The 15,896-nt window shown below is 48.2% G+C and overlaps 1 protein-coding gene across 3 annotated transcripts in view; it reads right to left on the reverse strand.

Annotated features, from left to right (window-relative positions):
- Positions 1–15,896, reverse strand: part of PANK4 (pantothenate kinase 4 (inactive)) — a 243,774-nt gene that overhangs the window by 122,411 nt on the left and 105,467 nt on the right. For all 3 annotated transcript variants that reach the window (XM_063943091.1, XM_063943090.1, XM_063943092.1), the window contains one exon: positions 3,566–3,747. In XM_063943091.1, the coding sequence (XP_063799161.1) occupies positions 3,566–3,747 (182 nt within the window). The remainder of the gene's footprint in view (positions 1–3,565; positions 3,748–15,896) is intronic.

A 15,896-nucleotide genomic window follows, 5' to 3' on the forward strand; every position in this document is an offset into this window, starting at 1 on the left:
CTGTGAGCGAACCCACTGGTGGCTGAAATTTCGGAGACGCGCCCCCACCGCTCCTGGCTCCTGTGGAGCCCCAGCGTCATGCGGTGGATTTAGTGGAAGCCGGGGAGGACTTCTGTTCCTGGGAACTAGCTGTATGGTGCAGCTTCTTTCCTCTACCCCTGCTTCTGGCAAGAAAGGACGCACCTCTGACCTTCTTGCTTCTCTGTGATCGAAAGGACTGCATTTGGTAATACGGTGCTTTCTTAGGCTGTGAGGGAATATATGGCAAAAAGTTTGTCTTCCCAGCCGTAGATGTGGAAACTAGGTCTGAGAGACCGTCCCCAAACAATTCCTCACCCTTGTAAGGCAACACCTCCATGTGCTTTTTGGAGTCGGCATCACCAGTCCATTGCAGAGTCCACAGGACCCTTCTGGCAGAAATTGACATTGCATTTATTCTAGAGCCCAGTAGGCAAATGTCCCTCTGGGCATCCCTCATATATAGGACAGCGTCTTTTATATGCCCCAGGGTCAGTAAAATGGTATCCTTGTCTAAGGTATCCATTTCCTCAGACAGATTATCTGTCCATGCTGCTACAGCACTACACATCCAGGCCGACGCAATTGCCGGCCTCAGTATAGTACCTGAGTGTGTATAAACAGACTTCAGGATACCTTCCTGCTTCCTATCTGCAGGATCCTTTAGGGCGGCCGTATCCTGTGACGGCAGGGCCACCTTTTTAGATAAGCGTGTCAGAGCTTTATCTACCCTAGGGGAGGATTCCCAGCGCATCCTGTCCGTTGGCGGGAAAGGGTACGCCATAAGTAACCTTTTGGAAATCAGCACTTTCTTATCGAGGGAATCCCACGCTTTTTCACATAATTCATTTAACTCATGTGAAGGGGGAAAAGTCACCTCTTGCTTTTTCTCCCCATACATATACACCCTTTTGTCAGGGACAGGGTTTACCTCTGATATGTGCAATACAGCCTTCATTGCTATAATCATGTAGCGATGGCTTTAGCCATTTTAGGCTGCAATTTTGCATCATCGTCATCGACACTGGAGTCAGAATCCGTGTCGATATCTGTGTCAACCATTTTGGATAGTGGGCGCTTCTGAGACCCTGACGGCCTCTGCACTGTAGGATCAGGCATGGGCTGAGACCCCGACTGTCCCAAGGCATCAGCTTGATCCAACCTTTTATGTAAGGAGTTTACATTATCATTTAACACCTTCCACATATCCATCCAATCAGGTGTCCGCCCCGTCGGCGGAGACACATCATTCATCTGTACTTGCTCTGCCTCCACATAGCCCTCTTCGTCAAACATGTCGACACACGCGTACCGACACACCACACACACAGGGGATGCTCTATATGAGGACAGGACCCCCACAAGGCCTTTTGGAGAGACAGAGAGAGAGAGTATGCCAGCACACATCCCAGCGCTATATGACCCAGGAATCACACAGTAACTTAGTGTTTACCCAGTAGCTGCTGTATATATATTAAATGCGCTAAATTTATGTGACCCCCCTCTCTTTTTACCCTTACTACCGTGAGTCTGCAGGGGAGAGCCTGGGGAGCTTCCTCTCAGCGGAGCTGTGGAGAGAAAATGGCGCTGGTGAGTGCTGAGGAAGAAGGCCCCGCCCCCTCAGCGGCGGGCTTCTGTCCCGCGATTTTGTGTAAAATTAATGGCGGGGGCTCATGCATATAACAGTGTCCAACTGTATATATGCTGCTTTTGCCAGGAGGTATCTAATTGCTGCCCAGGGTGCCCCCCCCCCCCCCCCCCGCAGCATACAGTGACCGGAGTGTGTGGGTTAGTGTGGGCGCAATGGCGCACAGCTGCAGTGCTGTGCGCTACCTCATATGAAGACAGGAGTCTTCTGCCGCCGATTTTCACGTCTTCTTTCTTCAACCCGCCGGCTTCTGACTTCTGGCTCTGCGAGGGGGACGGCGGCGCGGCTCCGGGAACGGACGACAAGGTCAGGTCCTGTATTCGATCCCTCTGGAGCTAATGGTGTCCAGTAGCCTAAGAAGCGCAACCTAGCCGCAGTTAGTAGGTTTGCTTCTCTCCCCTCAGTCCCACGTAGCAGAGAGTCTGTTGCCAGCAGAAGCTCCCTGAAAATAAAAAAACCTAACTAAAATACTTTCTTATTAGCAAGCTCAGGAGAGCTCACTAAAATGCACCCAGCTCTGTCTGGGCACAGATTCTAACTGAGGTCTGGAGGAGAGGCATAGAGGGAGGAGCCAGTGCACACCAGTAGTACTAAATCTTTCTTAGAGTGCCCAGTCTCCTGCGGAGCCCGTCTATTCCCCATGGTCCTTACGGAGTCCCCAGCATCCACTAGGACGTTAGAGAAATGTTTTTTATGTATCTGCACCAAATCAGAAGATATTGTGAAATCCAACTGTACTTCAACCTGGCATGGCACCATCTGCAACCAAAAGTGTATTTGGGTAATATCGAAACTTGCATAATATAGATAATGCCAGAGCCATGCTTTCAGGAAGAAGTGGTAAAGAAAAGTGAAAAGATTACACAATATACCGTCCAGAATACAAAAGAGAGAAACCTCAAACATCCATCTGTTAGTGTGGATTGGGAGTTAGGGTTTCCAGCTAGCAGCCAGATGTTGCACCACGTTTGTTTTTCCACTGCTTTGTTAGTGGACAGTTTTGTATTTTTACATCCCGCTCCTTTCCTTAGAATAATGCCTGGCTGCAGGTACCTAAGCTGCGGTCTTTCATTTACAGCAACACTACTGTACACCTCTGGGGAGACCCCAGAACTGCTGAAGGTGAGCAAGAAAATAGCCACAGCTATATGTAAGTGCACAATACAACACACAGGGGGTCATTCAGAGTTGTTCGCTCATTATTTTTTTCTCGCAACGGAGCGATTAGTCGCTAATGCGCAATGTCCGCAGTGCGACTGCGCCAAGTAAATTTGCTATGCAGTTAGGTATTTTACTCACGGCATTACGAGGTTTTTTTCTTCGTTCTGGTGATCGTAATGTGATTGACAGGAAGTGGGTGTTTCTGGGCGGAAACTGGACGTTTTATGGGTGTGTGCGAAAAAACGCTACAGTTTCTGGGAAAAACGCGGGAGTGGCTGGAGAAACGGAGGAGTGTCTGGGCGAACGCTGGGTGTGTTTGTGACGTCAAACCAGGAACGACAAGCACTGAACTGATCGCAGATGCCGAGTAAGTCTGGAGCTACTCAGAAACTGCTAAGAAGTGTCTATTCGCAATTCTGCTAATCTTTCGTTCGCAATTTTAAAATGCTAAGATTCACTCCCAGTAGGCGGCGGCTTAGCGTGTGCAAAACTGCTAAAAGCAGCTTGCGAGCGAACAACTCGGAATGACCCCCACAGTGCGCTATCCTATTGGCCACAGTAAAACATTGGGTGCAATGCAACTGAATCCCGGATAAGCCGCACCTCGTACCGACTTATCATGTCTAACTGGATAGCCCCCAGCACACCAATTACCCATGGTCAATGACCATGGGTAGTACGATATATTGCCCATAATACGGCAAAAGGGGAGGAATCAAAGAAATGATCAAATCTTACCTTGGAAAAGAAGTTGATGCTGTAGCTTATAGTGTGCATTGTAACAGGGTGACCTCGGATAAAAAAGCCTCCGAAATACACTTGATAGAGGTTGTGTTGTTTAGCATATAGACAAGCCAACTGGCCAATGTCATTGCTGATCATGTGCAGTAAGCTCTTTGCCATGTCTTCTTTGGAGAATTCTAGGGCAGACACAAGGGTTCATCATGAGGAATTGTAAATGCTACATTTCTACACAAATGGCATTACCATTCCCTAGATTGCAAAAACATAAAAATACACAGCCTAATAAAACCCTTGGAAATCAAGCTGTAGGTGGTTGGCACAGTCCATGTAATAAAAAGATGAGTAACAGAAGTATAACGGTATAAATGAGAAAGTGTTTCGTTTTTTACGAAGGATAGCTAAGCATGTGCACACAGCAGACTGAATATGGTTTTAGCAGAAAAGAAAGAAAAAATACCACCAATATGGCGGAAACCAGGCGCTATGACTGAGCTGGTTCTCCAAGCTGCCGTTGGAAAGTGCGATAGTTAGTCACCCTACAATAATAACTTATAAGTGTACAAAAACCAACTGCGCTTATATAAAAATGAAGAAAATAAGATTTATATTGGCTGAAATAAAGCCACAATACACATATACAATGTAAAAATTCACATATGGAATCACAATAAAATCAATATAATCAATGATAAAAATACAGCCTACTGAGCCAATTTCTAAATAGCGGTGAATTTCTCTTAGGGCAATTCTTTAAGTGCAAAAAGGAGGCATATGCAAATTTTGCTGATGAAAACAAAAGTCCTGCAGAACACACGTGCGTTTTTGTAACATCCAGATGGGGAAAATAGTTACCAAGTCCCTTTGTGGTATCTCAGCTGGGTATCCCACCTAGCGTAGGTTCAGAGAAGTCTCTCGCTCCAACGCAGTATTGGTGATGGTTCTCCCCGTATTAATCTCCACAATGATCCGGACTGGAAATTCCCAAAGTGCAAATGCTTTCTATGAGAGTTCTGCAGGAATGGTCAGCAATGCCCTGATTTGAGATATGGCTCCTTGCTAACGCGTTTCGCTGTCACCTGGCAGCTTTATCAAAGGTAATATCATAGTGGCTCAACTTTCCTTATATAGGGGCAACAATAAAACATACATAATTAGCACAGATCTCACCTGTGCCAAGTTAGGGGGTAATTCCAAGTTGATCGCAGCAGGATTTTTGTTAGCAATTGGGCAAAACCATGTGCACTGCAGGGGAGGCAGATATAACATGTGCAGAGAGAGTTAGATTTGGGTGGGGTGTGTTCAATCTGCAATCTAAATTGCAGTGTAAAAATAAAGCAGCCAGTATTTACCCTGCACAGAAATAAAATAACCCACCCAAATCCAACTCTTTCTGCACATGTTATATCTGCCTCCCCTGCAGTGCACATGGTTTTGCCCAATTGCTATCAAAAATCCTGCTGCAATTAACTTGGAATTACCCCCTTAATACATAACATTTTATCGAAATGATCCCAACTTACTTAAGCAGCAGCAGAATGACAGACCATCTCCATTTCTAAACTTTAATTAAAAAAACGAGTTGTCTAAATCATGATTTGACCATTCAAAATTAATTCATTTTATTTGTATTGGTCACATGACTATAATCACATGACCACACAGCCTTAATGGCCGGCTATATGTTTATAGTCAGGGACCAATAGGGAGCCGGCCATTAAGGCTGTGTGGTCATGTGATTATAGAGGATGCTGGGGACTCCGTAAGGACCATGGGGTATAGACGGGCTCCGCAGGAGACATGGGCACTCTAAGACTTTAGATGGGTGTTAACTGGCTCCTCCCTCTATGCCCCTCCTCCAGACCTCAGTATGGTATATACTAGACCAGTTAACAGTATGATCAAAACAGCATCAGCCAGAGACTGATCTCAACTGTAACATAACCCTTATGTAAGCAACAACTATATACAATCCTTGCAGAATTTGTCCGCACTGGGACGGGCGCCCAGCATCCTCTACGGACTAGGAGAAAAAGATTTACCGGTAGGTTTAAAATCTTATTTTCTCTTACGTCCTAGAGGATGCTGGGGACTCCGTAAGGACCATGGGGTTTATACCAAAGCTCCAGACCGGGCGGCAGAGTGCGGATGACTCTGTAGCACAGATTGAGCAAACATGAGGTCCTCATCAGCCAGGTGTTATGCACACCAGTGCCAGCAGGAAAGTACTGGTGTCAGAACTGTTATGCACTCCAGTGTCTGCAGGAATGTACTGGTGTTTGAACTGTTATGCAAAACAGATGGACTCACAGACAAACTGGGGGATATGACATAACGTACACAGAAGGTGATAGGGTAACAAAATACACACAAAGTGAACAGAGAAGCCCAGAGGCTAAGGAACTGGGTATCTCCCTTGTATTAGAACTGCTAAGATGGAAAAAGCAAGATGTTGTGTTTTAATACGTAGAGTACCCGAAATGCTGTTGCTAAGGGCAACAGCAAAACCCTAAAGGGTTACCAACGGGTGTGGCAGTAAACTCCTTGGTCAGAGATGGAATGATAGACACAAGGAGAATCTCCACAATCCAAATTCTCACTTGCAGTGCACAGGTTTTAGCTTACTGCCACTAAACTGACCCCTGACACCTAGCACAGTGAGACAGGATTAGACAGGCAAGTCTTAGAATACAGCCGCAAACTTGCTAAGTTCACAGAGTAGTAACAGAACCCCAGCAAGCTAAACGACTGACTCCAGTCTTACTGCTAGGTCTGGATTGGCAGAGTGTAATACCAAATTCCCAGGCCTATTTGCAGTAAGCAACAAACAAATACAAAGCTACACAGTACTGGCTAACGTTCATGAACTGACTAACCAACAAAGATTCAGCAGCATCTGCTTACCCTGAAAAGAGGCCTTATAAAGCAGGTGCTGTCCACGCCCCACTCAGACCTCACAGACTGTGAGCACAAAAACCAGCACCGGATCCCCTGCCGTGCACAGAGCCTATAACCACTGCACAGCAAAAGACCCGAACCGGAGTATCAGCTGCGCTCAGGTTACTCCACTAGCACTTGTCTCCCGGTTGCCATGACGACGTGGCAGCACAGGGCAGGAGACCCTAACAGTACCCCCCCTCTGACGAGGGGTCAAAGAACCCCTACCACTGGGTTTATCGGGGAACTGCGAGAAGAAAGAGCGTATCAGTCTGGGGGCATGAAGATCACAACTGCGCACCCACGACCGCTCCTCCGGGCCATACCCCTTCCAGTGCACCAAAAATGACAGCCGACACCGAACCACCTTGGAGTCAAGAATCCTTTCAACAACAAACTCCCTCTGGCCACGTATCAGAAGAGGGGAAGGTCTTCCACTGGTAGAAGGATTACTAATCGCCCGTTTTAAAAGGGAACAATGAAATGTTTTATTGATACCCAAAGAACGGGGCAGATCTAACTGAAATGCCACCGGATTGATAACCCTGGTGATCTTATAAGGGCCGATGAACCGGGGCCCTAACTTATGAGATGGCTGTCTCAACTTCAAATTCTTGGTAGACAACCAGACGAAGTCTCCTAATTTGAAGCTGCAGGGTCTTTTCCGCTTATCAAAAACCCTTTTGGTCACTAATGACACAGACACAAGGGCTTTCTTCACTTTCCGCCAAATACCTCTAAGGACTGAAACCACAGAGGAACCACCAGGCGTGGAGTCCACGGGGTCAAAAGAATTGGCCTTAGGATGATGCCCATACACACAAAGGAAGGGAGAGATCCCTGTAGCAGAGTGAGCCGCGTTGTTATAGGCAAACTCCGCCATGGACAGATGAGCAACCCAGTCAGTCTGACACTTGGAGACATAACACCTGAGGAACTGCTCCAAGGACTGGTTCACCCTTTCAGTCTGCCCATTAGACTGCGGATGGTAGCCTGACGACAAGCTGACAGAAATCTGGAGATCGGAACAAAATGCCCTCCAGAATTTGGCCACAAACTGGGATCCGCGGTCAGAGACCACATCAAGTGGCAACCCGTGGAGACGCACAACATGCAGCATAAATAATTCAGACAGGCGTCTGGCTGATGGCAGCCCAACCAGTGGAACGAAGTGCGCCATCTTCGAAAACCTGTCAACGACAACCCAGATGGCTGTCATCCCCGAGGATTTGGGCAAGTCCACCACAAAATCCATTGAAATGTGGGTCCATGGCTTAGATGGGATAGAGAGTGGATGTAATGGGCCAACCGGAACCCCTCTAGGAGTCTTATTTCGGGCACAGATGTCACATGCCCGAACCCACTGATCCACATCCTTAGCCACCGAGGGCCACCACACCGCCCTAGATAGCAACTCCCGAGTTCTGGCAATACCCGGGTGACCTGCCGACTTCTTGGCATGGAATTCCAGGAACACTCGCTGTCTTAACCTAGGAGGCACAAACAAAAGACCTACCGGAAGGTCTGGAGGAGCCTGCTCCTGTGCTCTAAGGACTAATGATAAGAGGTCCTGGGTAATGCCCACTTTAATACATGATGGGGAAACAATGGGCAACGGCTCCTCGGTGGTCTCCTGGATTGGAGCAAAACTCCGCGAGAGCGCATCAGCCTTGATGTTTTTTGACCCAGGGCGATATGTTATCAAAAAATTAAAGCGAGCAAAAAACAAAGCCCATCGTGCCTGCCTGGCATTGAGACGCTTCGCTGACTCTAAATATGCCAGATTCTTATGGTCAGTGAGAATTGAGACCACAAACTTAGCCCCCTCAAGCCAGTGTCTCCACTCCTCGAGTGCATCCTTAATAGCCAACAATTCCCGGTTACCCACGTCATAATTCATCTCGGCAGGCGAAAATTTACGGGAAAAGTAAGCACAGGGATGAAGGCGATTATCAGACACTCCCATCTGAGAAAGCACTGCCCCAATACCCATCTCAGAGGCATCCACCTCCACCACAAAAGGACGCTCTGGATCTGGGTGTCGCAGCACCTTGGCCGAAACAAATGCCCTTTTGAGACGGGCAAAAGCCGCTTTAGCCTCACAAGACCAGTGAGCAACATCCGCCCCTTTCTTAGTGAGTGCCACCAAGGGCGCCACTATAGATGAAAATCCAGCGATAAATCGTCTATAAAAATTCGCAAAGCCCAGGAAACGCTGAAGCGCCTTCAAACTAGTGGGCTGCACCCAATCCAGGACTGCCTGTACCTTGGAACCCTCCATTTGGAAACCTTCTGGGGAGATAATATATCCTAGAAATGCGATTTGCTGAACTTCAAATTCGCACTTCTCCAGCTTTGCCCCAAGCCGGTGGTCTCTGAGTTTCTGGAGGACTAAGCGTACATGCTTCCGATGTTCCTCCAGGGAATGGGAGAAGATTAGGATGTCATCTAAGTATACAACTAAGAATCTATCCAAATATTCCCTGAGCACATCATTCATGAAATCCTGGAAGACTGCCGGGGCATTACAGAGCCCAAAAGGCATCACCAAATATTCATAATGCCCTGAGTGGGTATTAAAGGCAGTCTTCCATTCATCCCCCTCTCTTATGCGGATTAGATTGTACGCACCGCGTAGGTCAATCTTAGAAAAAATGGTGGCAGTACGAAGCTGGTCAAACAAGACCGAAATGAGAGGCAGTGGGTATGAGTTTTTAATCGTGATACGGTTCAATTCCCTGAAGTCGATGCAGGGTCGCAACGAACCGTCCTTTTTACCCACGAAGAAGAACCCCGACCCAACTGGAGACTGTGAAGGTCTGATAAATCCCTTAGCCAAGTTCTCCTGAATGTACTCTGCCATAGCCTGAGTCTCAGGACGTGACAGGGAGTACAACCTGCTCTTGGGAAGCTTAGCATTTGGCAACAAATCAATGGCACAGTCATAGGGGCGATGGGGAGGTAGTACCTCTGCAACTTTTTTGGAGAACACGTCCGCAAAATCTGCATAACACCCTGGCAATCCTGGCAAACTTAGCTGCGAGAGCCTGACTGGAAGGCTCAAGCAACTCCTGAAACAATCAGTACCCCAACTAAGAATCTCCCCAGAGACCCAGTCAAATTGAGGATTGTGGGCCCTTAACCAGGGTAACCCCAACACCAATGGGGCAAAAGTACAGACAGTCACATAAAAGGACAATTTTTCAGAGTGTGTGGCTCCAATAAACAAAGAAATCTGGCTAGTGCAAGAGGTAATTTTACCTTGGGATAATGGTTCCCCGTTTAACCCACAAATCTCAATTTCCGATGCCAAGGGTACTAAGGGAACAGAGTGTTTCAGGGCGAATTGGCGGTCCATAAAAACCCCGCCGGCCCCACTGTCCACAAAGGCCTCAGTCTTGACAGTTTGACCGAGGATCTTCAAGGTCACCGGAATGATAAAAGTCTTCTTGGGAAATTCTGACTTCTGGCCTGACAGGATATTTCCCATCACCCTCAGGCCCTGAAGTTTTCCGGCTTTTCTGGGCATGATACTACCACATGACCTTTATTCCCACAGTACAAACACAACCCCTGCTGTCTCCTCCGCGTCTTCTCACGCGAGGAGAGGCGGGTAGCCCCAATCTGCATAGGCTCCTCAGAAAATTCCTCAGAGTCTGAGGTTCCCTTGGGAAGGAAGGAAATCTCAGTCTCCCTTTCAAGCCTACGCTCTCTCAGCCGTCTATCCACCCGGATGGATAACTGCATGAGCTGATCCAAGCTATCAGGCAAGGGATATTGTACCAGTTGGTCCTTTATCTGGTTAGAAAGACCTCTTCGGTACTGGTGTCTCAGGGCTGGGTCATTCCACTGGGTATCATGGGCCAACCTCCGAAACTCCGTACAGTAAACCTCAACTGGCCTGCGCCCTTGCTTAAGGATCGAAATCTGAGCCTCGGCTGAGGCCGTCTTGTCAGGGTCATCATACAACATGCCCAGTGCCGTAAAAAAAGCATCAACACTTTTAAGCGACGGACAGTCAGGCTGCAACCCATATGCCCAGACCTGTGGGTCTCCTTGTAGCAAGGAAATCACTATGCCCACCCGCTGAATCTCCGACCCAGAAGACTGAGGCCTAAGCCGGAAGTATAGCTTGCAGCTCTCCTTGAAACAAAAGAACTGCGAGCGATCTCCAGAAAAACGATCCGGGAGATTTACTTTCGGCTCCTTAACCCCTGCAGGTGCTGCTGCTGCGGGAGCTCCGCCAGCAGCCTGGGAGGTGTGCATTTTAATGGACAAATCATTAAATTGTCGAGTCAGGACCTGCACCTGATCGACCACCTGTTGCAACGTATTATGAGGGGTATGCTCCATATTCCCACAAAATTTCAACAGGAGTATTAGGCTGCTGAATATGTTATGCACACCAGTGCCAGCAGGAAAGTACTGGTGTCAGAACTGTTATGCACTCCAGTGTCTGCAGGAATGTACTGGTGTTTGAACTGTTATGCAAAACAGATGGACTCACAGACAAACTGGGGGATATGACATAACGTACACAGAAGGTGATAGGGTAACAAAATACACACAAAGTGAACAGAGAAGCCCAGAGGCTAAGGAACTGGGTATCTCCCTTGTATTAGAACTGCTAAGATGGAAAAAGCAAGATGTTGTGTTTTAATACGTAGAGTACCCGAAATGCTGTTGCTAAGGGCAACAGCAAAACCCTAAAGGGTTACCAACGGGTGTGGCAGTAAACTCCTTGGTCAGAGATGGAATGATAGACACAAGGAGAATCTCCACAATCCAAATTCTCACTTGCAGTGCACAGGTTTTAACTTACTGCCACTAAACTGACCCCTGACACCTAGCACAGTGAGACAGGATTAGACAGGCAAGTCTTAGAATACAGCCGCAAACTTGCTAAGTTCACAGAGTAGTAACAGAACCCCAGCAAGCTAAACGACTGACTCCAGTCTTACTGCTAGGTCTGGATTGGCAGAGTGTAATACCAAATTCCCAGGCCTATTTGCAGTAAGCAACAAACAAATACAAAGCTACACAGTACTGGCTAACGTTCATGAACTGACTAACCAACAAAGATTCAGCAGCATCTGCTTACCCTGAAAAGAGGCCTTATAAAGCAGGTGCTGTCCACGCCCCACTCAGACCTCACAGACTGTGAGCACAAAAACCAGCACCGGATCCCCTGCCGTGCACAGAGCCTATAACCACTGCACAGCAAAAGACCCGAACCGGAGTATCAGCTGCGCTCAGGTTACTCCACTAGCACTTGTCTCCCGGTTGCCATGACGACGTGGCAGCACAGGGCAGGAGACCCTAACACCAGGGTATCAAACTTGTAGAATTTTGCAAAAGTGTTTGAACCCAACCAAGTAGCTGCTCGGCAAAGCTGTAATGCCGAGACGCCTCAGGCAGCCGCCCAAGAAGAGCTCACCTTCCTAGTGGAATGGGCCTTTACCGAATTTGGTAACGGCAATCCAGCCGTAGAATGAGCCTGCTGAATCGTGTTACAGATCCAGCGAGCAATAGTCTGCTTAGAAGCAAAAGCGCAAACCTTGTTGGCTGCAGACAGTACAAACAGTGCCTCTGTTTTCCTAACCCGAGCCGTCCTGGCTACATAAAATTTTTTAAGGCCCTGACTACATCAAGGGACTTGGAATCCTCCACGTCACCCGTAGCAACAGACACCACAATAGGTTGGTTCATATGAAACGACGAAACCACTTTAGGCAGAAATTGAGGACGAGTCCTCAACTCTACTCAATCCACATGGAAAATTAGATAGGGCTCTTGTGAGTCAAAGCCGCTAATTCGGACACCCGCCTCGCAGATGCCAAGGCCAACAACATGACCACTTTCCAAGTGAGAAATTTTAATTCAACGGTTTGAAGAGGTTCAAACCAGTGTGATTTAAGGAACTGTAACACCACGTTAAGGTCCCACGGTGCCACTGGTGCACAAAAGGAGGTTGGATGTGCAGCACTCCCTTTACAAAAGTCTGGACTTCCGGGAGAGAAGCCAATTCCTTCTGAAAAAATATAGATAATCTGCACCTTAATGGAGCCTAACTTTAGGCCCATATCCACTCCTGTCTGTAGAAAATGGAGAAAACGACCCAGCTGAAAATCTTCCGTAGGAGCATTCTTGGCTTCACACCAAGATACATATTTCCTCCAGATACGGTGATAGTGCTTCGCCGTTACCTCCTTCCTAGCTTTGATTAGAGTAGGGATGACTTCCCCCGGAATACCTTTCCTAGCTAGGATTTGGTGTTCAACCGCCATGCTGTCAAACGTAACCGCGGTAAGTCTTGGAATGCACAGGGCCCCTGTTGCAACAGGTTCTTCCTGGAAGGAAGAGGCCACGGATCTTCTGTGATCATTTCCTGAAGATCTGAATACCAGGCCCTTCGAGGCCAATCTGGGACAATGAGTATTGTCTGCACTCTTGTTCGTCTTATGATTCTCAATATTTTTGAGATAAGTGGAAGCGGAGGGAACACATAGACCGACTGAAACACCCACGGTGTCACCAGGGCGTCCATCGCCACTGCCTGAGGGTCTCTCGACCTGGAACAATACGTCCAAAGCTTTCTGTTGAGGCGTGACGTCATCATGTCTATTTGAGGAAGTCCCCAACGACTTGTTACTTCTGCAAAAGACCTCCTGATGAAGTCCCCACTCTCCTGGATGGAGATCGTGCCTGCTGAGGAAGTCTGCCTCCCAGTTGTCTACTCCCGGAATGAAGACCGCTGACAGAGCGCTTACATGATTTTCCGCACAGCGAAGAATCCTGGTGGCTTCTGCCATTGCTGCTCTGCTCCTTGTCCCGCCCTGGCGGTTTATATGCGCCACGGCTGTGACGTTGTCTGACTGGATCAGAACGGGTAGGTTGCGAAGAAGATTCTCCGCCTGTTGCAGGCCGTTGTATATGGCCCTTAATTCCAGCACATTGATGTGTAGACAAGCCTCCTGGCTTGACCATATTCCCTGAAAATTTCTTCCTTGTGTGACTGCTCCCCATCCTCGGAGGCTCGCGTCCGTGGTCACAAGAACCCAATCTTGAATGCCGAACCTGCGACCCTCTAGAAGGTGAGCACTCTGGAGCCACAACAGGAGAGAGACCCTGGCCCTGGGGGACAGGCTTATCCTCCGATGCATCTGTAGATGGGACCCTGACCACTTGTCCAGAAGGTCCCACTAAAAAGTTCTCGCATGGAACCTGCCGAACGGAATGGCCTCGTAGGCCGCCACCATCTTTCCCAATACTCGAGTGCATTGATGAACTGACACTCTTTTTGGTTTCAGCAGGTCCTTGACCATGTTCTGGAGTTCCTGGGCTTTTTCCATTGGGAGAAAAACCCTCTTTTTTTTCCGTGTCGAGAATCATGCCCAAAAATGACAGCAGAGTTGTCGGAACCAACTGCGACTTTGGTAGAGTTAGAATCCAGCCGTGTTGTTGTGGTACCCTCAGGGAGAGAGACACGCTTTTTAGTAACTGATCTCTTGATCTTGCCTTTATCAGGAGATCGTCCAAGTATGGGATAATTGTGACCCCCTGCTTGCGCAGGAGCACCATCATTTCCGCCATTACCTGGGTGAAAATTCTCGGGGCCATGGAAAGCCCAAACGGCAACGTCTGAAACTGGTAATGACAATCCTGTACAACGAATCTCAGGTACGCCTGATGAGAAGGATATATGGGGACATGAAGGTATGCATCCTTTATGTCTAGTGACACCATAAAATCCCCCCCTTCCAGGCTGGAGATCACTGCCCGGAGAGATTCCATCTTGAATTTGAACCTCTTCAAATATAGGTTTAGGGATTTTAGATTCAGAATTGGTCTGACCGAGCCATCCGGCCTCGGGACCACAAATAGGGTTGAATAAAACCCTTTCCCCTGTTGCACTAGGGGAACCCTGATAATCACCTGCTGTTGACACAGCTTTTGTATGGCAGCTGAAACTATTTCCCTCTCTGGGGGAGAAGCTGGCAAGGCCGATTTGAAAAATCGGTGTGGAGGCACATCTTCGAACTCCAGCTTGTAGCCTTGGGATACAATTCCGACCACCCAAGGATCCAAATCCGACTGAACCCAGACTTGGCTGAAGAGTCAAAGACGTGCCCCCACCGGTGCGGACTCCCGCAGCAGAGCCCCAGCGTCATGCGGTGGATTTTGTAGAGGCCGGGGAGGATTTTTGTTCCTGGGAACTAGCCATAGCTGGTGGCTGTAGCTGGTGTTCTTTTCCTCTACCTCTGGCGAGGAAGGAAGAGCCATGCCCCTTTCTGAACTTATGAGACCGAAAGGACTGCATCTGGTATTGAGGCGTTTTCTTCTGCTGTGGGGGAACGTAAGGCAAAAAAGAAGACTTACCCGCGGTAGCTGTGGAAACCAGGTCCGCGAGGCCCTCCCCAAATAAAACTTCACCTTTGTAAGGCAAAGCCTCCATATGTCTCTTTGAGTCAGCATCACCTGTCCATTGACGGGTCCACAGGGACCTTCTAGCAGAAACTGCCATGGCATTGGCTCTTGAACCCAAAAGCCCAATATCTCTCGCAGCCTGTCTCATATATAACGCTGCGTCCTTGATGTGACCTAAGGTCAACAAAATACTATCTACTGCAGGTCTGAGCAGGGATCCCGTAGTCGCATAAATTGATTTTAAGGTAGTTTCCTGCCTGCGATCCGCAGGATCCTTTAGGGCCGCCGTGCCGGGTACGGTAGTGCCACCTTTTTGGACAAGCGCGTCAAGGCCTTGTCCACCGTGGGCGAGGATTCGCACCGTACCCTGTCCTTTGAGGGGAAAGGATACGCCATAATAATTCTCTTGGGAACCTGCAGTCTCTTGTCTGGAGTTTCCCAAGCCTTTTCAAATAAAGCGTTCAGATCATGAGATGGGGGAAACGTTACCTCAGGTTTCTTTTCCTTAAACATGCAGACCCTCGTGTCAGGGACAGAGGGGTCCTCTGTGATATGCAAAATATCTTTTATTGCAATAATCATATATTGAATACTCTTGGCCACTCTTGGGTGCAACCTTGCCTCATCATAGTCGACACTGGAGTCGGAATACGTGTCGGTATCAGTGTCTGCTATCTGGGAAAAGGGACGTTTATGGGACCCTGAAGGGTCTTGTGACACAGTAACAACTATGGATTGACTCCCTGCTTTGTCCTTGGGACTCTGCTTTGTCCAATCTCTTATGTAATAAAGCCACATTAGCATTTAAAACATTCCACATGTCCAACCAATCAGGTGTCGGAGACACCACCATCATCTGCTCTGCTTCCTCCCTAGACGAGCCTTCCGCTTCAGACATGTCGACACACACGTACTGACACCTCACACACACTGGGATATATGAATATGGGGACAGACCCACAAT

Source organism: Pseudophryne corroboree, chromosome 10 (assembly GCF_028390025.1).
Source record: "Pseudophryne corroboree isolate aPseCor3 chromosome 10, aPseCor3.hap2, whole genome shotgun sequence".
NCBI classification, from domain to species: Eukaryota; Metazoa; Chordata; class Amphibia; order Anura; family Myobatrachidae; genus Pseudophryne; species Pseudophryne corroboree.